The sequence below is a fragment of the Podarcis vaucheri genome, assembly GCF_965113315.1.
Source record: "Podarcis vaucheri genome assembly, chromosome: 2".
Classification (NCBI taxonomy): domain Eukaryota; kingdom Metazoa; phylum Chordata; class Lepidosauria; order Squamata; family Lacertidae; genus Podarcis; species Podarcis vaucheri.
The window spans coordinates 67,557,359-67,584,262 of NC_138760.1; the positions used below are offsets into that span (position 1 = coordinate 67,557,359).

General features: G+C 45.8%; 1 protein-coding gene across 1 annotated transcript; it reads right to left on the bottom strand.

Annotated features, from left to right (window-relative positions):
* Positions 1 to 7,786: 7,786 nt before the first annotated feature.
* On the bottom strand, positions 7,787 to 15,282 carry ARSI (arylsulfatase family member I). The gene is made up of 2 exons (XM_082214452.1): positions 14,064 to 15,282; positions 7,787 to 9,732 (listed from the first exon to the last, which is right to left on the bottom strand). The coding sequence occupies exons 1-2, from the start codon at positions 14,405 to 14,407 to the stop codon at positions 8,334 to 8,336; spliced, it is 1,743 nt and encodes a 580-aa protein (XP_082070578.1). The 5' UTR covers positions 14,408 to 15,282; the 3' UTR covers positions 7,787 to 8,333.
* Between the last annotated feature and the right edge of the window lie 11,622 nt (positions 15,283 to 26,904).

The window sequence follows — 26,904 nt, forward strand, 5'->3', positions numbered from 1 at the left end:
AAGTTCTCATTGCAGTGGTCCAGGAAGTCCCAGAATGATGCAGCCAGGATTACTTAAAGCACCTGCATTCCATAGTTCACTAACCAAAGAGGTGTTCTGAGCTCAGGAGACTCCTGAGCACAATTATTATAGGTTTCCTATCCCTGGAAGCAGTGGTGGAGTTTGGGCTTTCAAATTTCAGCAGCGCCCTGTGCGACACATCAAAAATTTGGCACGCTCTATTCTAAGTCACTGCTGCGGCACCCTCTTGGCTCAGCCAACCAGTCGTGCTCCCCTAAATATGCCTCCACTGGAAGCTGCAGTCAAGTAATACTTGCACTGCTATGTTAAAAGGAACCGATCGATAGCAATCCTCAAAACAGGATAGGACATTCAGCACCAGGCTTCGAAGAGCGATCTCTCATACTATGATTGTTTTCAGTGACACGACAAGGTGAATATCAAAAGCCTGTGTTTGAAACTGCAGCATCAGAAGGAGGGGTCTGCATTGCTAGTCAGGTGCAAGACAACTTTCTTACGCTATGAAGATTAAAGGGTTTTCTCAAGATAACCATCCACAAATATAAAAAAGGAGTTTGTTCTCTCCATAGAGAAGGTAACAGATTCAGTCCCTGAGCTATCATGCTAGGAAAGACAGCAGCCTCAAATCCACTGTAGAGCTAGGTAGACCAGTGCAGTAACCTGGTTCACACATCACATTAAGTCATTGTTTAAATAAATTGTAAGGCAATACAGCATGGGTTAGTGCCTTAACTATGGTTTGTTTGTGAAAAGCCATGGTTTGTTGCTGGCTTGCTGCCCTTAACCATGACTTAGCGTCTTGTATGAACATAGGCACCTCTCTATCTATGGCTTAAGTCTAGATTGTTTCATCGCCCAACAAGCGAGAGCGGCTGTAAAGCAAAGCTGCTCTCAATGCCCAGCTCCTCTAGAGAGCACTTTTCCTAAAGCTGATGCCGCTGCTAACTCCGCAGCACACCTGCATGTGACAAATACACACACACATTTCCTCCCCCGTTTATATCTCATGCAACATCTGCTCCTGATTAGTTTTTTGAAGCTACATTTGTCTCATGCAGTTTTCAAGTAAAGTCCTGGCAAAAAAGAGAGACTTACTGCGTATGTTATATTTCTATGGTTAGGGTGGGGTGGGGTTCAAAAATGTGGATGCTCAGCACTGCAGGGTTGCACAGCTAGGATGAGGCTGGGATGTTACCAGACAGACATGTGCAGCTGGAAAATGTTTGCATTTTAACACAGAGAAAGAAATATAAACACCAAGGGTTGCCCATATGGGTTGCGGAGCAAAGGCACAGAGTGCAAAGTCCTGTTTTGAAAGATGGGGGGGTATTAACTTTCTGCTTCAATCGTGAGGCACAAAACAAAACAAAACAGCAGGTGTTGATAACGGAGGGTGGTGCAAAATAAGGCTCCGATCCTGGCAGTCATTACAACAAATGGTTTAAACTACACACACACACACACACACCCTAGTAGTAGAGGAATAGGGGACAGATAAGCAGTGGCTCCAACATACAGTGGTGCCCCGCAAGACGAAATTAATTCGTTCCGCAAGTTTTGTCATCTAGTGAATTTTTCGTCTTGCGAATCACGAAATCCCATAGGAATGCATTGAAAATCAATTAATGCGTTCCTGTGGTCAAAAAAAGTCCAAACAAAGCCAAATTTGGTACAACAACAGTTTATTAACTGCTCTTTAAAGTCACACATACTGTAAAGAGCAGTTCAAAAATTGAAGGGAAAATAAATTAACTTTATAAACATGACAGAAAAACATTTAAAAATCAACAAAGTGTACAGTACATTTTCTAAGACTCTGGGGGACCACTCGAAGAAGGCTCCTCTTCCACTCTTTGCTTCTTGCTCAAGAACCTGTCCATAGTCTGCTGCTTCATCCGCCTTTTCAGCACCTCCCTGAAAGGCGACATGACCCTTGTATCAAAAGTGTTCGCAAGGTCACGTGCCACGTGCTTGTCAGGGTGGTGCCACTGTGCAAAAGCCTGCACATCCTTCCACTTCAGGCAAATGTTCCTCAGTTCTTTGGAGGACAGCCGTTCCTCAGTTGCTTCCTCCTGGAACTCCGCTGCAAAGTCTTCAGCCGTAGGAACATCAGAACTGGCAGCCTCTCCATGCCTGACCACGCTGTGGATGCCAGATCTTGTCTTGAACTGTTCAAACCAACCTCTGCTTGCCTTGAAGACTTCTGGCTCGCCTGAGGTTCCTGGCTGTTCCCGGATGAGGTCAGCGTGCAAGGCCTTGGCCTTCTCACAAATGACGGCCTCAGACACTGTGTCCCCTGCACGCTGCTTCTCTTCTATCCAGATGAGCAGCAACTTCTCGACCTCCTCCAGAACAGCTGGGCGGTTCTTCACGATCCTGGTGACTCCCTTGGCTGCATCAGTCGCCAGGATCTTCTCCCTCATCTTCAGGATGGTCCCGATGGTTGATGGATTCCTCCCGTACTCCCTGGCGATGTCCGTCACACGCATTCCGCCGTCGTGCTTCCGGATGATCTCCTTCTTCATTTCCAGCGTCACCTTCTCCTTCTTCCTCTCGCCGGCCACCGCAGCAGCAGTCTTCTTGGGTCCCATGGCAGCACAGCTCTTACCTTCGTAAACTCAGAAAAAGAAAAAGAAATCAGTGATGTGCTTCAAATCCAAAAAATTCAAAAGCACCCAGCCACCCACCACACAGAAATTAAAACCCAGAACCAAGTCCTTGAATCCCAAAAACCCCAACCCAAAATCCAAAATCCAAAACCCACCAAAAAAATTTTAAAAGTTTAACTTACCAAATGGATGCAAGAGAAGTTCTGGAAAAGCTTCAACAATCAATCACCAAAGTCCTCAGAAACCTCAAATGGCTGCAAAATAAGTTTTGGAAAAGCTTCAAAAATCACCAATGCCTTCAAAAACCTCAACTGTTCCCACAGACAACCACCCACCCACCACACAGAAATTGCAAACCCCTCCCCAACTGTTCCCGCACCCAGACAAAAAAAAATTTCAAAAAATAACAACATGGCTCAATGGTCCCCGATTCCTGCAGAAACCTCTCCAACTGTTCCCCCAGCCAGCCAGCACTCAGAAATTCAAACTCAGGGGGGAAAATTTAAAAAAACACAAACTGGCCCAGTGGTCACAGAAAACCATCAAAATTCCCAAAAAAGCCCCACAAGCTCCCAGATTCCTGCAGAAACCTCTCCAACTGTTCCCCCAGCCAGCCAGCACTCAGAAATTCAAACTCAGGAAAATTTTTTGAAAAAAAACAAACTGGCCCAGTGGTCACAGAATCATAAAAATTCCCAAAAAAGGCCCACAAGCTCCCAGATTATCGCAAACCCCCCTACAACACCAAGTCCTTGAATCCCAAACACCCCAACCCAAAATCCAAAACCCCCCCAAAAAAGTTTTAAAAGTTTAACTTACCAAATGGATGCAAGAGAAGTTCTGGAAAAGTTTTGGAAAAGCTTCAAAAGTGAGCAAAGTCTGAGAAAAGGCTACAAAACCACGTGCTAACAGTTGCTCCTCGAAGTCAAGTCGCAACTGCAGCTGTTCAAGCTAAGCACCCTTTGTTTTAACGGTTTTAAGAAAAAGGAAACAAAGTCGCGAGACGTTTTCGTCTTGCGAAGCAAGCCCATAGGGAAATTCGTCTTGCGAGGCAACTCGAAAACGGAAAAACCTTTCGTCTAGCGAGTTTTTTGTCTTGCGAGGCATTCGTCTTGCGAGGTACCACTGTACGTGAGGGTTACTAAACTCAAAGCATGAATTCCCAGTAACAACCAATTGTTGGTTGGGGAAAGGAAAAAGCAAAATTAAACCATGGCTTTAGAATGGAGAAGTGGAAGAGAATAGCTTTTAAAAACCACAAACTCCAAAGGGCTGTGGGTGTTTCCTTCTTGGAGGAAGATTCCCACCCCCTCGCTCTCACGGTTGACCAGCGACAAGGGAAATGGTGATGTGATGAGACAATGCCATCAGTTTGGTGCCATGAAGACTTAAGAAATGTTGAGCGGAGGAACAGCTGAAGGGAGGAAGGAGGGCCAAGGATGATGAAACAGGCGAGAGTTACTCTGAATGTCTGTAAGAACAACCAGCTGAATGTCCTTTGCTTTAAGAATGGTTTGTTCAATAAAGAGTGGTTTAAAGTGGGGGTGAGGGACCTGTTTCAGCCCAAAGCCACATATCCTCATGGGCAGGAACCACTGGCCTGTGGTGGATGAGGGCAGAAGCAGAAGTGGGTGGAGCAAGAGAGTATGGCTCTTACCTCTGTATACTGAAAGTCAGGGGTTTCCACATACAGCTATTACCACACATACACTCCCCTTCCTCCACCGTCCTAGCAAGCAATATAAGCATTTTCCCAGTTCAAGGACACAGTCCAGCCAGACAAAGGCACTTGAGGAGGGTGAAGAGCAGGGCCATTGAAGCATGTAGCCTGGGCATAAAAGGTGTGGACTGGGAAGAGGGAGAACCCTAGGAAGAGTCCAAAGGGCCAAAAAGAGAGGTCGGGGGGGGGCACATTCAAGACTGAAGTGTCCCCCCACCCACCCAGGTTAAAATGATGAACAAAGTATAAAGCAGGTGTCCTATGTCTTAATTTTCCTGGAAACCAAGAGCCAAGTTGGGGGCAAGTACTGTTTGGTGAAAGGAGCCTAGCAGAGATTCAAAGTCACAAAATATGCCGCAAAGTGTGGAAATATAGGCCGCTAGACGTTTAAAGCATGTGCCCTTTCAAAACATCCCCTTAAAAAGTTTCTTTCCAAAGTTTCCCTCTTCCCCTGGCATAAGAAAACACGTTTGCTAATACTGTAATAATAAAATATGGTCTACTTACGAACTCTTCAAAGGTCAGATTCATGTGCTTCAGAAAGTTGCCCAGGCAGTAAAACTTAGCTTCATTACAAAGTGGTGGAAGTTCCTAAATTATTGGTATGGGAACCCAAGAGTGGCTTGTGAGAGCCATGTGGAGCAACCAACTCCAGCCTCCTCACACACTGATCTTCTCAGGCTGACTGGGAAGGCCTGATTGCTTAGTTCCTTCCAAGGTGAGGGGAAGGGAACATAGCTAAGCCTGGCAAAACAGCCAAAATCAGGGGCAAGTGTGTCTCAGGGGGGCCAAAAAGTGAACAACCAGGTCCCTGAACTGATTAGCAATCCCTGGTTTGCATGCAAACAGATTCTTAGGTGAAAGAGCAGAACAGTTTAATTTTTGTTTTCCGGTGGTGATTGAATTCCTTTCAGCTGCTAGTGAAGGAAGTGAGGACAGGTGACCCCACCTAGGCCCGAAGTCACCCCCCCTCAATAATCACCCCAGGCCTCAAAACTGTCCAAAATTTCTTTTGTCTTCTAAAAATCCACAGCTAAAGTTTTCCTCTGCTTTTCTCACAAGATGCTGTGCATAGGCAAAAATGTTAATTTTATCAGCATGAGAAGGCTTCAAAAAGCTAATGAATAGGCTCTGTTCAAAGCAGGCCTGAGAACTGACTTTTATCTCATTCAGTTGCAACATCTTGAACACTCTGAAACCCCTTGGCTTCTCAACCCCCCCCCCTTTCCCAAAGACAGGAGCTTTCTGTTCATGCTCAGGAACCTCAACATGGGGCAGGACTCTGGAGGAGGAGGAGAAAGGGGAGGGAACTGGAAGGGGAATATATGCTCTGTGCAAAGGACTGGGAACCCGTGCTTGTTTGTGAGTTATCACACCTGCTCCTTCTACCAGTTCATGGATGGTAGAAATAAAGCTTTATCTCCGAAACTATTCCTTGAGTGTCTGTTGACTCCCATTTTCCCTTTCCCGGGCGCAATATTTTTTCCCACCTGAGGGCAAAGCCTCATAAGGCTTTGATGCCTTCTTTGAATGGGTCAGTGTTGCTCCTTCTGAAATGTTAAGATCAAAAGAATTGTCTTGTTGGAGCAAGCAAGTTCAATCCATGGTGTCTCCAGGCAGGGCTCAGAAAGGCTGCTGCCTTGAACCCTGAGACTCTAATGCCAGTACCAAACCAGTTGGACAAAGGCTATTGGAAACAGGCAGCTTCCTGTGTACCTGTGCTACAGACCAGCAGCCCATCGAGTAGAGCCCGTCTCCCACAATGGTCAATCGAGCACTGCCGCTGGAAACTTGCAAGCAGGGACGGGGGAGAAATTCAAAGCCAAATCTATCCAATTCCCACTTTCTGAAAAAATATGGGCACTGAAGCATAGCCATCCTTCAAAATTTGCACTTATCTTAATTTTGTGATGCAGCTCTCCAGCCAATCCCTGTATACAAAAATGTATATATCAGAGGGAAATGTGCATTAAAATTAATGTATTGGTGAAAAAATAAAATACAAAATGCATTATATGAGGAGAAATTGCTTGCAAAAATATGTTCATACATCAAAACTTCAAACAAAACTGTATTTATTAGAAGAAATTTGCATTAAAATGCTGAATAATTTTCATCAGGATTTTAAAAAAACCACCACCCTGCAAATTGTATGAACTGAATTTAAGATTGGAAAGAAATGGGCAGATCATTCCAACCCTACTTGCAAGTAATACATGATAGTCATTTCCTATTTGCCTTCAACGTCTGCTTGTCTGCTTTCAAATATAGGGGAGTTTATTTTGCTATCACAGCTAACAAGTCCATATTTTTAAAGCAGGCTATACTAGTAGGCATCACTACATTTGTAGCAGTACCGCAAGTTCATTGTGCACTGCAAGGGCATTTTAAAGCAGGGCATTTTTGCTGCCCACAGCACCCAATTTGTGCAGACACCCCAAGCACTGACTTCAAGCAACTGCTCCCAAAGTTTAGCAGCAGCAGGCTTTGTTTAATGATTTTTGAACTAATTATATTTATACATCTTGCTCATGTTACATTTTTTAACACGAGTGGTTTATGTAAGCACTTTTTGCCAACGCTCTTAAGCCCTTGAACTGAAGGATGGAGGAAGAGGAAGAAAATCCTGTGGCGTGCCCAAGAGAAAGAAAACCCGGGCAGTTAAAGGAGCTCCGTAAGAGCTGTGGCTTCCTCTCAATCTCTTGTACTTGGTGGCTAAATAAATAGATGTGGAAACATCTCTCTCTCCATAAACGATGAGGTAGTTGGATCAGTATGTAAATATTGCTCAGTCATTTTACATTTTTTCTGCGCACCGTATGCCTGCAGTGCTCACACACCCTTTACTGATGTCCCTGTCTACGAGATGTTAGGCATTATGTATATTTCGGGTAAAATGCTCACAAGGTTTGAGCTCTGCTTTCTCTCTCTCTCTCTGATAAAAATAACTGTCCTAGGTCTTCTGTATCACCGCCCACATACACTGAAGTGATCGGGGGCGGGGGCTGCAGCCTTGAGGGAGGGGAGAACCTGCAGACGCCTTCCCAGAGCAAAAGCGTTACATAAGTGAAACTTATTTATGATATTTCATTATGCATCCACAGAGCAGCTGCAGACATTTTCAAACACCTTTCAGTGATTTTGAGTACAATTGGTTTGGTCCTTGGGTAGTGGATAAGACCTTGCTCAGCGTGACTACTGCTGGATAGCAGTACTGTATCTAACTATGATACACACGCGTTCATTAATCATGATGACACTTGACAACTGTGGGTTCGGAACATTCTGAAATAAGGAAGGGAAGGGACAGTCTCCAGAACCTGCTGAGGCTAAGCAGGCTCTCAAAGATTAGAGATTACAAGTCCTGGAGGGTTTCCCAGTAAAAATATTCATTGTTGTGGACAGTATCTAGAGTGGAAGAAAAAAGGAGGTGAGGTGGGTTAGGTCAAACTTTATTAAAGGCCCTTCCAGACCGGGATTTCTTTCTGTAACATGTCATTGATGCAATAATAGTACATAAGTGGTGGGTTTATACTGGACTGTTCACGCAACATTCCGCTTTATTAGTGCTTCCCCAATGTTAGCGCATTATTGCCACCTAGAGGGACACTCTTGCACTCTAGCGCAAGAAAACCAAGACCCACACAAAGAAAGAAAACAGAATATTTGTGGATAGAAAGTTGCAGGGTTTCAGCAGGGAGTTATGGGACATGCGCTGATTGGAAACAAAGTAGTCCGCCCACCCCAAAACTATTGCAGGTGCAAACCGTCTTGAAAGCAGGATTGCATATAAGTCCCCAGATACCACCATGAATGCTCAATAAAAAGGCCACCTGGAGGGGCCCTACTTCCACTGGAAAAGAAGTGGACTAGCATCCCAACCCATTTCACGCACCAAGTATGGGGGGGGGGATTAAACTACCCCATGGATTCTATTTGGAACTGCACCCCTTGAGGCTGCGTCTGGCACCATCCCTACTCCCTCAGATGCGGTTGGACATCAGCCTGGTGTTTAGCTTCCGGAAGAAGGAGCGCAGCTTGCAGATCTTGCACTTCTTCTTCCGGTTTTTATTTTTCAGTTTTCCATGTCCTCCCTCCCACACGTCCTCCTCTTCCGTCGCCCAAGGACCCCAGGCGCCACCGTTGAAGTCCGGGTGGGCACGAGGGTTTTCTGCCGGGTATCTGACTGGAATGGCCGTCTGGTTGTAGCGGACGAGTCTAATGAGGAGAGCCCTCACCACGTCGGGCCGCTGGTCCGACAGATCGTAGCGCTCGTAGGGGTCGGCGGTGATGTTGAAGAGCCAGACAGATTTGCGTAGGCCGTCCGTCAGGCGCTCCAGGTTCCACCAGCTCCCTGGGAAGTTGGTCAGAGTCTGTGGTGGGATCCAGTCACTGTAACCAGGGTCTCCGGTAAGAAGCTTCCAGTCTCCTACCCGCACCGAGGCCTGCACTGCCGTATTCCATATGCCAAAGCCTCTCTCCAAAGAGCCATATTTAGCATGGTTATAAAGAGGGTCGATGTTATGCAGGATTTCCATGCGGGGAGACTCTTTGCCCTCGCTGATCGCTGGCCACACATTATAGCCGTCCAAGTTGTCTGCCTCGGACAAGTTGCCCCCGGCCAAGGTCACCAAAGTTGGGTACCAGTCCGTGATGTGAATCAGGGCCCTGCTGGTTCTCCGCTTGCGTTTAATCAGTGGGCTGTGCACGAAGCCAATTCCACGAACTCCTCCTTCCCAGTAAGTCCCTTTGCGGCCTCGCAGAGGCCAGTTGCTTCCCCCAGAGAAGGTCTGCCCGCCGTTGTCAGTGGAGAACACGACCACACTGTTTTCATAGTAGCCGTACTTCTTGAGTGCCCAGGTGATGTTCTTCACCGCTTCGTCCATGCACGTGACCATGGCAGCGTATTTACGCCTCGCAACATTGCCCATGGAGCGGTAGCGGTAGATGTATTCCTTCGGGGACTGCAGCGGTGTGTGCACAGCTTGGAAGGCTACGTAGATAAAGATGGGCTCCTTGGGGTTGTGGGCGGCCAGGATTTTGTTGACTCGCTGGGCATAGAGGAAAGTGGAATATTTGCCACTTTGTTCCCAGGCCACGTTCTCGCCATCGTGAAGGTCGTAGCCGCAAACGCCCGGCCCGTCACAGTTGTCATAGGTGTAGTAATCCACATTCCCGGTCAGCGAGCCAAGGAAAGTATCAAACCCCCGGCGAGTGGGCAGGCACTCTTTCCTGTAGAAGCCCAAGTGCCACTTGCCCACCATGTGCGTGGAATAGCCAGCTTCCTGCAGCTTCTGGGGAAGAGTTACCTGGTTGAAGGGCAAGCAGTTGGGTTGCCGGGGACGGATGATGGAGTGCTGAAGGCCGGTGTGGATTTGGTACCTAGGAGGAGAGGAAAGAGCATCAGAAAGGGAAATTGTTAATAGCTACAGTTCAGTCCTTCACTCGTTCTGCATTTGCAGAGAACCCGTGAGGAAAATCTGCCCTTGCAGGGCATTAGGTGGACTTGAGAGTGTTTATTGACGGTCCCATGGCTGCATATTCAGGATTCTCAAATTGGAGGCACACCTAAATATATTGGGGGCAGATTCAACTAAGTAGTCCCGCCAGTGGAAGCCCGCACAAGGACTTTTGCTAGTGCCGTGGGGCCAAGCTTCCCTTAGCTCAGGGTTGGGGGTGGGAGAGCCCCAGAAGAGCACACAGGTGAGGGAGAAGGCAGAAATGTTTGCACTGGCAGAGCAATTTGCTTGGTGTTACATTGAATGATGATGATGATATTGTAGCCCTAATCACATTGTTATCACACCATGTTATTCACCATGCTGTCCAGGACTAGAAATGCAGATTTGAGGCACCTCAAAGTCCAATAGATTTATTATACCATGAACTTTCATAGACTGGAATCCATCTCATCAGATGCATAAGCTTAGTCTTCAGTCCATTATGCATCATTCAGTAGTTAAGGTGACACAGTACTCTTTGCCTGTTTTTGCTCTAATACCAAGCTTTTGGACCAGGCGTTGGGGACCTCTGTCCTAGGTGCCAAATACATTCCTGCAGGCCTCTCTGTTGAGCCCTCAGGACTCTTTCTAGGCCACATTGTTCCCTCCAGGCCAATCTTTCCCAGATCCTGCTCTGCCCCAGTAGTGTCTAGTGAGGCAGCGTGGGTGGGGCTTGAATGCTCTCCCCTTTTCCCAACACTACAGGGTGCTGGTGGGGTGTAACACATTATGAACTGGGAAACGGTACACGGTAGCAGGAGTCGGCTTAGATCTGTCACCATGCGCCGCGCCATGCCAAGCTTCCCACACCTCGTCTCTCCCCTTTGGGTAAGTGCCAGTGACTCACTGTGTTTACAGCAGTTGAACCTCCCCTGCATGGCCTCCCCAGTCACTAATGCTCTGCACCCTCCTTGAACGTTTTTGCCTGGCTGGAACATGTCCTTGAATTGTGATTGATTGAATGAAGAGATGTGGGATGAGGTGAGGAAGCCTCTGGCTTGTGCTTGGCCAGATTGTAGTCTCTTGTGCAAAGGTAAGAGCCACAGCTATTGATCATCTGACCACACCCACCACTATCATTGGTAGCCAGAAGGGAGAAACTATTGTGCAATGCAATCCTATGCACTTCAAAGTAATTCCCACTGAATGCAATGGGACTTGATCCCAGGTTAATGTGCAGTCAGATTGCATGGGGGGAGGGGGGAGAGACTTGTCCTAGGCATGCAGGCAATTCAAACTGCAGCCAACATGCTAATTATTCACCCAACTGCACTTAAGTATTCTTCCTGTATTTATTCCAGGCAGGTACAAAGAGGATTCCCCTTTTTAACTGGCATTGCTGACTGTCCAATCCCTTGGAAGTAGAGTTAAGTCTTCCCAGGATGAAATCATTGTGACTCACAGTGAGTCTGTTCTATTCACCCTGTTACTCAGTCCAAAATGTAGTCTCCTTTTGAAGGAGTGACCACAGCTGGCTCTGGCCTCTCTTTCTTACCCTTACATTGGTTTGGGCTGCGTAGCCTGGAGAGGTCACACCAGTCCCTTCTGTCTTTGTTCCGTGACTGAAAAGTGCTTGGTTAAATGGGATCAGGGAGGTTTCTTTGCTTCCTGATTTTCACACTGCAGATCGTTTCATAATCATTTGAGGAATGATTACTGTTAGAACATAATTTTTATTCAGAATATTACTTATTTTGGTGGTTTGAGACACTGGCAATACAAGGGAGTGTAGAGTAAAGAGTGTTTGGGAGAATCCTCAGATGGCCTCTTCTGGTGCAGGAAATGGGTGTAGCCAGGATTTATGTTGGGGTGGGGGCAGAACCTCAGCTAGTTAAGTCTTTTTTATTGATTTACTTGATTTAGAGGGGGCAGCTGCCCCCCTTGCCCCCCTCTTGGCTATGCCCATGGAGCAGGATCTGCTACGCTTGTCTTTTATTTGAGTTGCTATGTTACATTTTGATTTTAGTTTTTTATTGACTGTGTTTATTGTCGTTGGATTTTTTTCTATTGTGTTTTTAAGTCGCTTTGAATCATTTTCATGAACAAAGCAACTAACAAATGATGATGATGATTATAATCTTCTCTATCTAGATGCTCTGTTCCAGTTGGCCAAAGGAGTTTTTTTGTTCAGCAAACAATCTCAGTTTGTACAATATACTTTGTCATAATGCTGGATTTCTTCTTCCCTACAAAATACGGTAGGAGCCACTGAAAAGAAGAATGCTGAAGGGAAAATGTCATTCACACACCCATCAATATTGTTGGGGTTTTGATGTCAGGATCCACCTTTCCCTTTCTGTGCCACCCATGGACGTCAGGGCAATGCAGACTGTGAGGCTCTTACTAACGGCACTGAAGTCAACCAGTCAGTAAATTATTATGCCCATTAATTGACCACTAATTCTATCCTCATGTTGCAGACACAGTACAGAAAAGAGCCTGCATTCCCCCTCTCATGAACCAAAATTTACAACAGTCCCTGCATTTATCTGTGGATTTCAATGGACTGTATATCCATGTAGAGAAGCTCAGGAGTGCAACCAAAGGCCCCAGGGGCACATTCCTGATAGAAACTTTTTTTAAAAATTAGTTTTCTTTAGGGTTCTACACAGCTTTCTCCTTCTTGTGTACTGGCAGGCAAGCAATCTTTTTTTCACTTGACATCTACAGTACTTTTCAGCCCAGTATCTTTTCTTATAACAGGAGCCAGATCATGCCTCCAAGTACTTCATAAAAATGAAAGGGGGGAAATAAATCACTCTTACTGCTAAGGGAAATGGAAACATATAAATTGTCCAGGACATAATTAAAAGAGAGAGGTGGGGCATGGTCTTCAAACAACACTGATTTCTCCACCCAAAGAGCTACTGTTTGGAAGGGCTGACTAAAGATATTTTGCTGTCTAAGACTCCACTACAAACACACACACACACACACACACACACACGTCAAGGAGCATAAGATGCAAGGCTGGTCCAGTTATTTTGACACTACAGTGGTACCTCGGGTTACATACACTTCAGGTTACATACCCTTCAGGTTACAGACTCCGCTAACCCAGAAATATTGCTTCAGGTTAAGAACTTTGCTTCAGAAAGAGAACAGAAATTGTGCTCCAGCAGCGCAGCAGCAGCAGGAGGCCCCATTAGCTAAAGAGGTGCTTCAGGTTAAGTACGGACCTCCGGGACAAATTAAGTACTTAACCTGAGGTACCACTGTACAGGCAGAGAATCCTGCAAATGCCTCTATCCCTCCCTGGCAGTGAAAAATACAACAATTATAAAACAAAGAAATAAATAACAATTTGCTGCTGCCCCTCTGTGATAACCCAAAACAGCTGACTCTGAAGCAGCTGCCTTAACTCTGTCTTAGAGGCAGGGTTGGTGCTTTCTCCTGTTACATACTACATCCTTCTGTGGTACTCCTATTGGAAGAAAAGCTTTTCAAACTACATGTATCATTCATCCTAACTGTAATTCTTAGGTCAGCGCGATCCCCGTACTACGAATGAGCTGTGATGACTTGTTTAAAGCCAGCCAATGAAATTGCGCCTTCACTGAACGGTTGGAATGAGTATCCCCTCCCAGTGATCGTCACACTGTCTACACACCAACCACGCCGCATTTCACTATTTTGATAAAGTGATATATTTTACCCAGTTAGGGTTATTGTTTGTGCCCCCACTCCAAAAAAAGAAAAAAGAAAAACAAAGTCCTAGTTTCTTTAGCATCCAGGAAACAAAAGCAAAACTTTAATTGCCTGAAATCTGTTTTTTGTTATTTTAAATCCAGTTGCTCACTTGGCTTTTAAAGTCCCTCTCTCTTATTTTACAGAACGCTGTCGAGTTGCCGCCAGCAAATAGCATGCAGATCTTGCCCCCGGTATAATACCAGTTGTTATTTTATGTAGTGCTGATAATGCCAAGGTTGCAGGTTCGATCCCTGTATGGGGCAGTTGCATATTCCTGCATTGCAGGGGGCTGGACTCAATGATTCTGGGGACCCTTCCAACTCTAGAATTCTATGATTCTAACCCTGGGCATCTTCACCTTACCTTTCGAATTCCGTGTCCTAACACTTGTCAGGTGTTTCATGTGAAATTATTGGAGGGGGGGTACACACCACACCATCCTGATAAGAAGCTGTGTGTTGGTTTTTTTTGGGGGGGGGGGGTCTGGTTGCTTGTCCTCCCCCTCTGCCCCAGAGCCCTTACCTGCCCGTGATGAGCTGGCTCCTGGAAGGGGTGCAGATGGGTTGGATGTAATAGTTCTCCAGCTTCACCCCTTCGGCCGCCAGCCTGTCCAGCGTCGGGGTCTGGATATCGGAGCCGTGGTAGCCCACGTCATGGAAGCCTTGGTCGTCCGTCAGGATGAAGATAAGGTGGGGCGGCCTGGCCAGAGCGGCAGAAGCAGCCGCCGCCGCCGCCGCCGGGAGAGGCTTGGCCATCGGGTCCCCGGGCACTTCGCCCACCAAGCCGGGCTTCATCCAGTCCCAGGAGAGGTAGCCGAAACTCAGCAAGCTGACGAGGGAGAAGCCGGTGAGGGCATACACAGCCATGCTGGACCGAGCCGGCAGGCATTTAAAAGCGGGAAGAAGCGCTTTCTATTGCAGCCCCGGCATCTTCGGCAGCAGGAGATCTCCTCTCTCCGCCTCCCCCCCAAAAAAACTATTTTGCTTCCTGAAGCAACTTTTATGATTTGATTCACAATTTCCCAGCCGATCTAGGGGAAGCCACAAAAGGGATCCTCCTGAGCGATCGTATCAATTGTTAATATCAGCCAAGGTATGAGAGAACGTCGCCCTCAAAAGACTTCGGGGTTTGAAATCCCAAAAAGTTGGGGCTTTGCCGTTATTTATTCTCTCTTCCCCCGCCCCCGCCCCTGTTTGCGGGCTGAGCGTCCCGGAGCCCCTTTGGAGAGACAGGATCTTTCCACGTGCTACTCCTGCCGAAGGTGGCGCGGGAGTTCAGCCCCCCGTCGCCGCTGCGCCCCCTCCTGGCCTGCGGAGCGGGGGCTTCCCTGCCCTCTCCGCGCTTTGCGCTGGTGGAGATGCCTGGCGAGGGCAGAATCGCATCATTAGCCCCCCTTGAGATGAATAATAATAGTAATCTTAAAACTGCCCCGCCTCGAAAATCCACGCAGATCTTTGTCACCGTCCTCCTCTTCCGCGCCCTCCACCCTCCACTGTCCAACCAACCCGGGGGAAACCCAAAAAGGGGGGAGCGCAGCCAGGCAGGAAAGCCCGTCCTGAGCAAACTCTGAAGAATGCAAGAAGTTGTAAAACATCTGACCGGGAGATTGGCCGGTTTATGGGGAGCCTCAAGCGCCGGCTCCTCCCAGGGCTCTCATTGATTCGAAGGAGTCATCCGGGAGGATCTTCCCGGGTCCTAAGAGCGGTTCCTTTTCCAGGCGGACTCAGCAGCGTCTCTCTGCAGAGTCTGCAAGCGGTAAACTGAGCAAGCAGCATTTGCGCGACGCCTCACAGGGGGCTCCGTCCGCGCCCGTTTTTCTTCCCCACCCGCCAAGGCAAGCGCACTATTCCACGCTGTAAATATAACCACGTGGCCCAGTCGGGATCTCCTGGTTGTGGAGGAGCAATAATACACGCGGAGCCCCCTACTCACGTGGTGGGGGCCTGTGCAGGCCCATGACTCGCTTCTTGCATGTTTGTTAAACATATGCATTGTGTCTGTCTGAACGCCACTTGTGAGTCACTCACAGTGCATCCTGACCCTATTCTTCTCTTGCCCCTTTCGCCTTAGAGAGCTGGACAGGTGTCCTTTTTAAGGTATCATTAAGTCACCCATTTCTTTTGAATTATGATGCTGGAGGAGACTCTTGAGAGTCCCATGGACTGCAAGAAGATCAAACCTGTCCATTCTGAAGGAAATCAGCCCTGAGTGCCCACTGGAAGGACAGATCCTGAAGCTGAGGCTCCAATACTTTGGCCACCTCATGAGAAGAGAAGACTCCCTGGAAAAGACCCTGATGTTGGGAAAGATGGAGGGCACAAGGAGAAGGGGATGACAGAGGAGGAGATGGTTGGACAGTGTTCTTGAAGCTACTAACATGAGTTTGACCAAACTGTGGGAGGCAGTGGAAGACAGGAGTGCCTGGCGTGCTCTGGTCCATGGGGTCATGAAGAGTCGGACATGACTAAACAACTAAACAACAAAAAGTCACTCAGTTACCATTGTGCGAGTGGGAAAATATGGCTGCATGCGCTGGCCAAACTCCCACTGGCCAGGATAGTCCGAAGCAGGGAATCTTCCCTACAAGCACTTGATCAGCACATGACTTCGAACCTTGATCTTGCACTGTTCTAAATCAGCAGAGCCAGTCCAAGTCAGGTGAGGCAACTGCCTCAGGCGGCAGGATCCCAGAGGCACCAGATTCTGATCTTCCCCACCCCTTGGTTCACTCACCCATTGCTCCCTGGTGGGGAGGGGAGGGCGCCATTTTGGGGCTTGCCTCAGGTGCCAAAATGTCTTGGGCAATGGTGGGAGGCTGTGCATGCGCAGCAGCAGCAGCTAGCCCTCATAGGGCAGCTAGGAGGTGGGGTGTGCGGCCCATGGGGTCATCTCTGCCCAATAGGGGCTGTAGTTGGTGAACCAGCCGTAACTGGAAATGCACCCCTAGCCACGTGGGCCTCATGTGGCAATGCTGGATCCAGGAGTATCCTCAAGCCAAAAACCTTTTCCTTCTAGGAGAGTGCAGTCTCATCCAGAACAGGCTTTATTTTCACCTCAAGAACATGGAACACATAAGAACGCCTCTGTTTTTTCCTTCCAGGATTCAGCCCATCACTGCCCCCCTAACGCTGGCCTAGCACCTGAGCTGCCTCTTCTGATTCAGATTCCGTTTATCGGTGAGCAATTCACTCCAAAACTCCTGATGACAATTCCTTCATATAGATTGCTTTTTTTAATAAATAAATTTTAAAAGGCTGCAAATGTCTTGCACTAGAAATTTTGTTTTGCCACTATCTTAATTGTATTCTAAATAAGAATGAAATAGCATGAGGGGAAAATGGAACTCTGTGGGACACCACAGGAAAAACCCCATGGTGATTAACAGTGCTCCCCACACAACAACTTTCTGGAAACAGCCCTGGAGGTAAGAGAGGAACCACTGAATTGCAATGACCCCCACCACTTTGAGCTGCTCCAGAAAGATATCATGGTTAATGAAAGCCACTGAGAGGTCCAGAAGAACAAGCAGGGTAGTTCTCTTAGTAAGCCTAAGCGCTCTGTAGCAGGACTCATCCATTATGAGACATCATGCTGATGGCACCGAACTAGAGCTAATGTGAATGTCACGCCAGGGGAAATCCCATTTTTAAAAATCCCCATGAAAGCCCGGGCTTGCTCCATCGGGCAGACAGATTGCTTTTCAGTGTGTGATGAGGTGAGTAACCTTTTTTACTAACCTCACTGCAGGGCAGATTGGAAATCACAACAAAATAATTGAGCAACCCCTGCGGCTCTGCAGCTGGCCAGGAGTGACTTTGGCTTATGCAAATCTGCTCTTAGCAAGCCAGCAAAGGGCTCTCTGCTACTGTGGAGCACCTGAATGGTCCATAAACACATGCATACAATGATACTTTATATCTGAAAAGAGATGGTGTCAGGAGTCAAGCCTCTTGGAAATCATGCCTTTTGCCTTGAAAGCCATTCTTCAAAGCCTTCTAGATGTGGAAGCACCTTCTTTTTCCTTTTTCTGAAGGCTCTGCACTCCGCGCATGTTCCAGTGCACTCTGTTTGAGCTCCGGTGTTGGAAACAGGTTGTGGGGTCCAGTCTTGCTGAGCTCTGACTAAAATTGAATGCTGTTAGTGAAATCCCTGCCACCAGAGGATTAAGAGATGATCTATTTCTAGGGGGTATTCATTCATCCCTGTAAAAATTTGCTCAAAGCCAAAGTGAGAGCATTTGGGTCAAAATTAAGGGAGAGAAGAATAACAGAGACCTCATTGTGGGAGTTTACTATAGATCCCCAAGCCAAACGGAGGACATAGATGATGCCTTCCTGGAACAGATGGCCAAGCATGCAAAAGGAAGGGAGATAGTAGTAATGGGGGACTTCAATTACCCGGATATTTGTTGGACGTCAAACTCAGCCAAGAGCATAAGGTCAAACAGATTCCTCACTGGCCTTGCAGACACCTTCATTGTCCAGAAAGTGGGAGAAGCAACAAGAGGAACAGCCATTTTAGATCTGGTCCTAACCAATGTTGATGACCTGGTTAGTGGGGTAGAAGTGGAAGGATCATTAGGCGCGAGTGATCATGCTCTTCTGAAGTTTACTATACAGCGGAAAGGAGCAGCCAAGCATACTAGGACTCAATTTCTTGACTTTAAGAAAGCCGACTTCATAAAACTTAGGGAAGTGCTGGGTGAGATCCCATGGACAACAATACTAAAAGGAAAGGGAGTTCATGATGGCTGGGAGTTTGTTAAGAGGGAGATACTAAAAGCACAACGTCAGGCAATACCAATGAGACGGAAACATGGAAGGTGCCTAAAGAAGCCAGGGTGGCTATCTAAAGAACTTTTAACTGAATTAAGATTTAAAAAAGGATGTGTACAAAAAATGGAAAAGGGGGGAAACCACCAAAGAGGAATTCAAACAAATAGCCAGCACATGTAGACACAAAGTCAGAAAAGCTAAAGCACAGAATGAACTCAGGCTTGCTAGAGAGGTTAAAAGCAACAAAAAAGGCTTTTATGGGTATGTTCGTAGCAAAAGGAAGAACAAAGAAACTGTGGGGTCACTCAGAGGAGAAGATGGTGAAATGCAAACAGGGGACACAGAAAGGGCTGAACTACTCAATGCCTTCTTTGCCTCAGTCTTCTCCGATAAAGAAAACAATGCCCGACCTGAAGAATTTGGAGCAAATGATTCAGCAAAGGAAACACAGCCCAGAATAACTAAGGAGATAGTACAAGAATACTTGGCTAGTTTAGATGTATTCAAGTCTCCAGGGCCAGATGAACTGCATCCAAGAGTATTAAAAGAACTGGCAGATGTGATCTCAGAACCACTGGCAGTCATCTTTGAGAATTCCTGGAGAACAGGCGAAGTCCCGGCAGACTGGAGGAGGGCAAATGTTGTCCCTATTTTCAAAAAGGGGAAAAGAGAGGACCCAAATAATTACCGCCCAGTCAGTCTGACATCAATAGCAGGGAAGATTCTGGAGCAGATCATTAAGCAAACAGTCTGTGAGCACCTAGAAAGGAATGCTGTGATCACCAATAGTCAGCATGGATTTCTGAAAAATAAGTCATGTCAGACTAACCTGATCTCGTTTTTTGACAGAATTACAAGCCTGGTAGATGAAGGGAACGCAGTGGATGTAGCCTACCTTGATTTCAGCAAGGCATTTGACAAGGTGCCCCATGATATTCTTGTAAAGAAGCTGGTAAAATGCGGTCTTGACTATGCTACCACTCAGTGGATTTGTAACTGGCTTACTGACCGAACCCAAAGGGTGCTCATCAATGGTTCCTCTTCATCCTGGAGAAGAGTGACTAGTGGGGTGCCACAGGGTTCTGTCTTGGGCCCGGTCTTATTCAACATCTTTATCAACGACTTGGATGATGGACTCAAGGGCATCCTGATCAAATTTGCAGATGACACCAAACTGGGAGGGGTGGCTAACACCCCAGAGGACAGGATCACACTTCAAAACGACCTTGACAGATTAGAGAACTGGGCAAAAATAAACAAGATGAATTTTAACAGGGAGAAATGTAAAGTATTGCATTTGGGCAAAAAAAAATGAGAGGCACAAATACAAGATGGGTGACACCTGGCTTGAGAGCAGTACATGTGAAAAGGATCTAGGAGTCTTGGTTGACCACAAACTTGACATGAGCCAACAGTGTGACGCGGCAGCTAAAAAAGCCAATGCAATTCTGGGCTGCATCAATAGGAGTATAGCATCTAGATCAAGGGAAGTAATAGTGCCACTGTATTCTGCTCTGGTCAGACCACACCTGGAGTACTGTGTCCAGTTCTGGGCACCACAATTCAAGAAGGACACTGACAAACTGGAACGTGTCCAGAGGAGGGCAACCAAAATGGTCAAAGGCCTGGAAACGATGCCTTATGAGGAACGGCTAAGGGAGCTGGGCATGTTTAGCCTGGAGAAGAGGAGGTTAAGGGGTGATATGATAGCCATGTTCAAATATATAAAAGGATGTCACATAGAGGAGGGAGAAAGGTTGTTTTCTGCTGCTCCGGAGAAGCGGACACGGAGCAATGGATCCAAACTACAAGAAAGAAGATTCCACCTAAACATTAGGAAGAACTTCCTGACAGTAAGAGCTGTTCGACAGTGGAATTTGCTGCCAAGGAGTGTGGTGGAGTCTCCTACTTTGGAGGTCTTTAAGCAGAGGCTTGACAACCATATGTCAGGAGTGCTCTGATGGTGTTTCCTGCTTGGCAGGGGGTTGGACTCGATGGCCCTTGTGGTCTCTTCCAACTCTATGATTCTATGATTCTATGATTCTAGGGCTAAAGTCCCCATTGAGAGCCATAACCTCAACACATCTCTGCTCCCGACCCTTAATTACTTTCTAGTGTGTGTGTGTGTGGGTGGGTGGGTGGTGGTGGTGGTGGGGAGTCAGATGTCAAAATATGGTTTCAATACTCTTAAAGCTGTGTGACAGATAAATAACATTTCCCTCCTTCTGCACTTGGGTTCAGGGCTGTTGCTATTTTGCAGCTTGATTCTATCATGTGCAATTAAATTCAGGTTGTGCAATCAATTTGATGTTCTTGTGCAACAAACCCTCTTCCAATAAATAAATGAAACTGGACCTCTGTAATAAGGAAAGTGATGGGATGGAATGGAATGGGATGGAAAACACACTGGAGAGTATTGAATACCCATTACTTAATGCAACATTGTATGAGCTCTCCACAGACAAATCCAAATGAATAGTTAATAAATAGTTAATGGGTACTGTCTGAGCTGCCCTCAAACTTTGTTCAATCAGATCAGGATTTGATACCCAATGAACAGGCCATCTGGAAGTGACCTCTGTCATCTCCCCGTGGATACTAGCTGCCAAGTGCTCATCCTTACCATGGCAATTGTTTCTTCAGTCTAGGCCATTTCTCATGGGTGCAAACTGATCTCATTCAGTTGATATCAAAGTTTGCTCCAGTTTAACACCAAAGTGTGAGTTTTCCCTGGGAAATGAGTGGGGCAAGGCACAGGGCAAGCAAAAAAACCACTTGGACTCATTCTTTCTAGGTCAGAAGGGAGATTCTCAACACATTCAGCTTAGCATGCTTAGAAGCCTTCCCATGATTAGGAACCCAGATAGCACAAGGTTTCTGAGCATGAGGCTTCTGAGTGTGTCCAGCTGAATGCACTGAGATTTTCCCTTAAGTTTGTGCTCTCACACATTCAGGGCTCCAGTCTAGAACTGGGACACCCAGATTCAGCCCCTCACTTGCTGAATATGGCTCCCTGGCCATATTCCTTGACTTCTCTGTGTCTCATTTACACTGGAGCTTCACGAACACTTTCTAGAAAGTTAAGTCCTATTGAACCCAGCAGGAAGAACTCCAGGAAAACATGCAAATCCATCAAGTGACCTACACGAGCCTTTTGTAAGAAATCGCTAATGTGTGTAAAAACATACTGAGTTGGTGGTATACCTTCTGTCATTTCAACCTATCCTTAAAGCCACATTTTTTAAATGGAAGAAACTCTACTCCTCGCAATGCATTTCCATAAATGCCTCGAAAATCTGGGCTTTCTCCTTTCAATGTTTTCCTTTTCCTTTTTTGGAAATATAATCTACGATGCTATATCTTTTCTGTTTATTATCAAGCCCGGGAGTTCTTTAAATTGTCTCATTTGTATATCCTTAGGTCATGTAAAGAATTTCCCTTCAGACTGGATTCAACATGACCTGTCTCTGCTGGTTCCAGTTCATCAGTATTTTGCTCTTTGGCTCAGTTCCAGTTCATTCACTATGAGCCATTTTTTATACGTTTCAGACAGACTGAGGATCGCCCTGTCACTCATATCAAACGAATGCAAAGCTTGAAAAAAAAATGTACCGGTATTTTTAAAACATGCTACTATATGTACAAATACCACAACTTCCAGAATCTCATTTTCCACATACAGTGGTACCTCGGGTTAAGAACTTAATTCGTTCTGGAGGTCCGTTCTTAACCTGAAATAGTTCTTAACCTGAGGTACCACTTTAGCTAATGGGGCCTCCCACTGCCGCCACGCAATTTCTGTTCTCATTCTGAAGCATAGTTCTTAACCCGAGGTACAATTTCTGGGTTAGCGGAGTCTGTAACCTGAAGCGCCTGTAACCTAAGGTACCGCTGTATTCCTTCCAAACTGGCTTACATAACAGGAACATGATTTTAGCTAATTTCAGGTACACACCTGCATCTCTCAGATCTTTTCCCCCACCCCAAGACAAAAGGGGAGAGACTAGTTAGATCAAGAGCGCAACTGGGGCAGGCTCAAAAGTTGGCCTGTCAGCCAGGAGCCCCCTGAGTCAGGGACACACAAGCCCCCTGAGCCAGATTTCCCTGAGGAACCTGCCACCCCCTTTACCATGGGAGCCTCACACTCCTCAGTGCCTGTTCAACAGTGCAGGTAATGCACCAGGAACCACCTGAGAGGAGATGGAGGGATGAACTGCAGGCCAGAGGCCTGCTCTTTTAAAGCTCTCTGGAAAGAAGGCAGAGCCTGGGAGAGGTAGAAAAGGCCAAAGAGGAGAGAGAAAAAACCCAAAGCTGGGTTCCAGACTTGTACTGCTTCCAGCCAACCTCCTTATAATGAGCATTCATCCTGGTTTGTTAGTGGAGAGATTAGATAAGGTTTCTGAGCTTCTGATCATTGAACCACTTATTCTGAGTTGGTTGCTGCTTTTACTGTAATTAGGGTTTCACTTCCAGTTCATGTTTAAGTCAACCAAGAGGTTTTTAGCCCAAGTTCACTTCCAGATCACTGAAAAAAAAAGTATTTGAACTGCTGTGATTTAGGCTCAGGATGATGCCTATTCCCTTGATGCTACAGAGGCACAATTTTTTTTCATGGAATCATAGAATTTTAGAGTTGGAAAAAGAAATTCTTAGCATGTATGTTATTGGCATTTGATTCCTTTGATGTAGGCTGATGGTGCCGTGACTTCAGAGACTGGGAAGAATCCCAAAGAAATTTCTCCCAAACAATATTATTATACATTTCATTTTTTGAATTAAACTACCAAGTGGCTTCCCATTGAAATGCGTTATCTGAAGAAGTGACAGCAGTAACATCACCAAATGCATTATAGTACAATGTAAGATTTTCTTTTCAAGGCTTATTACCATTTTGAGGTAACTGAGAAAGCGAGAGGCTCGGTTTGGAGATACGAGATCATAAGGAAGCTGGAAGAGGTTTAAAAATGTATCAAGGCAGGACTATTTCAGACAGCAAGTGGGGGCTCACAAAAATTCACTTTTCCTTCATCCACAGTTCTTCTCCCTCATTGAAAAGTAGCCTGTTGGGGGAGAAGCCGGGTTAGAATCCACCCTGATATCTAATTGTATGAACTGCTGCAGGCTTGGGGTTTAGACAGGAAAAGGACTGCTTAAAATCGGGTGAATCTGCTGGGCAGGTCTGGCCTGGCCTTTGTCAGGCAAAGATAGGTAAATGTGTTGCCATGGGAACTGATTAATTATCCAATTATTTCTTGGTACAGAACTACTTCGAATAGGAATGACCTTTTGAGAAGGGGGCAGGCACACACACATCAGCCCACTAAACATGATGTGATATAGGCAGCTGCTTGTGAAACTGCAGCTCAAGTATGGGCAGAAAGATCCCAGTTGTCATCGATCCCATGGTGCCAAGTGGGATGGGGCAAGTTTGGAAGGATCTGTCAGAGGAGGAGGAGTTTGAGGCATGGGTGGATGTAGCCGCAAGCCAGTCCCTACTCTGCTTCTGGAGTGTGATGGTCCCACTGTAGCTGAGGAGCTAAATGACTGCATCAGAAGCAGAGGGAGAGTCAGTGGGTTAGACTAGAATCCTGTCACTAAGGATGTACCAGCAACTGCACTGGCATGAACAGAGCCACTCTCCCTATAGAAGGGCTCATTTGCAAGCACTGTCTTCTCTCCGTGAAGGAGAGCCATGAAGATGACTGCTCCTGCCCTGTTCCTTTAAAAGCAAAACAGGGGGCAGCATGTCAAGTGCTGGGACAACATCTTTGCTTTGCCTAGCCACGTATTCTAGTTTCTGCTGGTGTACCTTTTGAGCCTCAGAAATACAAAAATAAAAATAAAAAATTGTCCAGTAGCACCTTAGAGACCAACTAAGTTTGTTCTTGGTATGCGCTTTCATGTGCATGCACGCTCATACCGAGAACAAACTTAGTTGGTCTCTATGGTGCTACTGGAAAAATGTTTTTATTTCTATATATATATTTCTACTGCGTCAGACCAATACAGCTACCTACCTGAATCTTTTGAACCTTATAATCTGTATCCTAAGCTAACGCAGAGATCCTGTGCTGATTTCCTGTTCTTTCGTCTGAGGATAGAAGCTGGGACACTGGGAAATAACTGTGTTGTGAGCTTTGTAACTGACACAATTTGGGGATACTGGCTGTCTGGTGTGGATGCAATGGACTTTGGCCCTCTCTTTGAATATTTAAGATGAGCCTCCATCAGTGCTCAACCTGTATATTGTAAATACATTGCCAATATAGCAAAATACAAGCAAGCCCCCAGTGACCTTCCAAAGGGAACCAAATCTAGATAAGTGCTGTGCAAAAACAACTTTTCACCACTTAGAGAAATTGAGTGACAGCAGCAGTGTATTTTTATTGAAGCAATTTGTTATATGAAGGAATATACAGTCATGGCAGTTCCCACCTGCAGTCCAGATTGGTGTAATCCAGAGTCAAACACAAATTCCCCACCTTATTGAGAAGAAGGCTTGGAATATACATTAAATGCAAATTAGGATCTGTTGGTACTACTGCACTGGGAATACAAATGAGGTGGATTTGTAGAAATGGGGTTTCAAAAGTGTCAACATGGGAGAGATACAGTTTTTGTTTTGTGTACTGCACTGGGTAGTTTTCAGAACACGTTTGAGAAGAAAAATTGCAGCACTCCCTGTTATATAACAGTTGCCACCTTGGGGCTGCTTCACACAACCAATAGTTTGCCTAGTTATGTTGTTAGCTCAGTGCTTATTACAGCTGGACACAAAGCAAAACAGCCATCTGATACCTATGTCATGCAATCAAAATGATTACCAACTTGCAATGGGGGTGGCAATGGGAGTGCAGGATTTTCCAGCACACCACAGGCAGTAAATCAATCTAGCAATGGGATGAAGCAAGCTGGCCACTTATTATTTATTTTAAACAATGGTAAACCACCTTTCAGTGAAATAGTCTCAGAAATTATTTATATAGTACATTTATATCCTTCTTCCAAAGGAGCCCAGGGAGGAAATGTATTATATGCTTTGAACACACCACATGGCCAGAGCCATTCTTGATGCAGGATACCATATAAAGGGACCAAAGGACTCTGTTGGAGTTCCACGACAGCAATTACGCAAATGGTACAATTGCATCCACAACATGAATCAGAAGGGTGATTCATATAAACAAAGTTCATTTGGTCCAGACAATGACACAGAATGTTATCGTTGATCTCAAACATAGCAGCAAAAGGCACATGAATTCATTTCTCAACCGGTTAACCATTTATTAGGCCAAAAACATGATTGGGTGTTGAGAAGTGCCACCATGAAAAGCAACATACCGGTACTTGAAGAAATGGGGGAAATTCTTAGTATTAATGCAGTGTTTTCTCAAAGTGCGTAAAGTATTTCACTTCAGTGATTTTTATGACAACTCCGAGAAGTAGGCCCAAATTATCAACATCACATTACAGGTGGAGCCTGAGAAATGGTGGCTTGTCTGGAACCTCTATTTCTAGAATCTATGTTCTATCTATAAACCTAGGAGGACTCCCATGTCATAGAATCATATCACTGTCTCCCCCTTATGAAATATTATTGCCCCTAAATTTCCCTTATGAAGCATTTTCCCACCCTACATCTCAGTATATCATTTTTACTCCTTATTGTCCTGCCCTCCTTAGCAGTTCAGGACAGTATACTGTACGTGGTCCTCACTTTTACCCCAACCAACCCTGTGAGTTATACTAAATTTAGTATACTGATTTCTCACTGCTCATAAGCAGTTTTCATGTGTTTTGTTAAAATTTCACCAGACTATCTCCTAAAGAGAGGTCTCAGTTATGCTGGTATAACCCAGAACTGATGACTACTAGGGAACAAGCTGCCCTCATGTCCAGCATGTGGGCTCCCCAAAAGTATCCGGTTGGACTTTGTGGGAAATGACATGCTGTACTAGATAAGCCTTTGGTCTGATCCAGCAAGGCTGCTCTTACGTTCTTAATTTCATGCTGAAGTTGGCAAAATGCAGAATTTGGCCTCTGAGCAGTGTAAGGATTTGGAGAGAATGAGAATAACCAGTAAAGCCATTACAAAGAGAAAATACATTTATGAGAATATAAGCGGAAACATTGCCCAGAGCCTAGTTCATTTTGGAATTTCTTGGGTTTTTAAGATTTTGGTGTGCTTTTTATTGAACACTAAAAGTTCTGAAGTCAGGAAAGAGACAGTGGGCAACAGTGGAATGAAATAGTTCTGGGAATCCCTTTCTGAAGAGATCCAGATTCAAAAGTGATCAAAACATATGACAATTAACAAATCTGAGTGCATTCAGATGTGGGGATTGTTGCATTCATTTTCCTGGTTACAATACTAGTACTTCTGTCCAAGTTTCTAATGTTCCCTTTGTACCACAGTGCCTGTTGCTTTATGGAACTGCAGCTTTTTGATCAAAATACCGCCATGTTGTGCTAAATTCCATTCACACCAGTGGGTGTGATGTGACCCAACTGCATACATCATTAAGTGTGTCAGCACCCTTTATGTGCATGCATGCTTCTGTTCCCCCAAGGAAACATGCACAGGAAAA

What these genes read in the sequence shown, in the direction of transcription:
- ARSI (XM_082214452.1), bottom strand. Translation starts at nt 14,407, where the DNA reads ATGGCTGTGTATGCCCTCACCGGCTTCTCCCTCGTCAGCTTGCTGAGT. An exon ending in AGCCAGCTCATCACGGGCAG is followed by an intron (nt 9,733 to 14,063) that starts GTAAGGGCTCTG and finishes CTCTCCTCCTAG; the next exon opens with GTACCAAATCCACACCGGCC.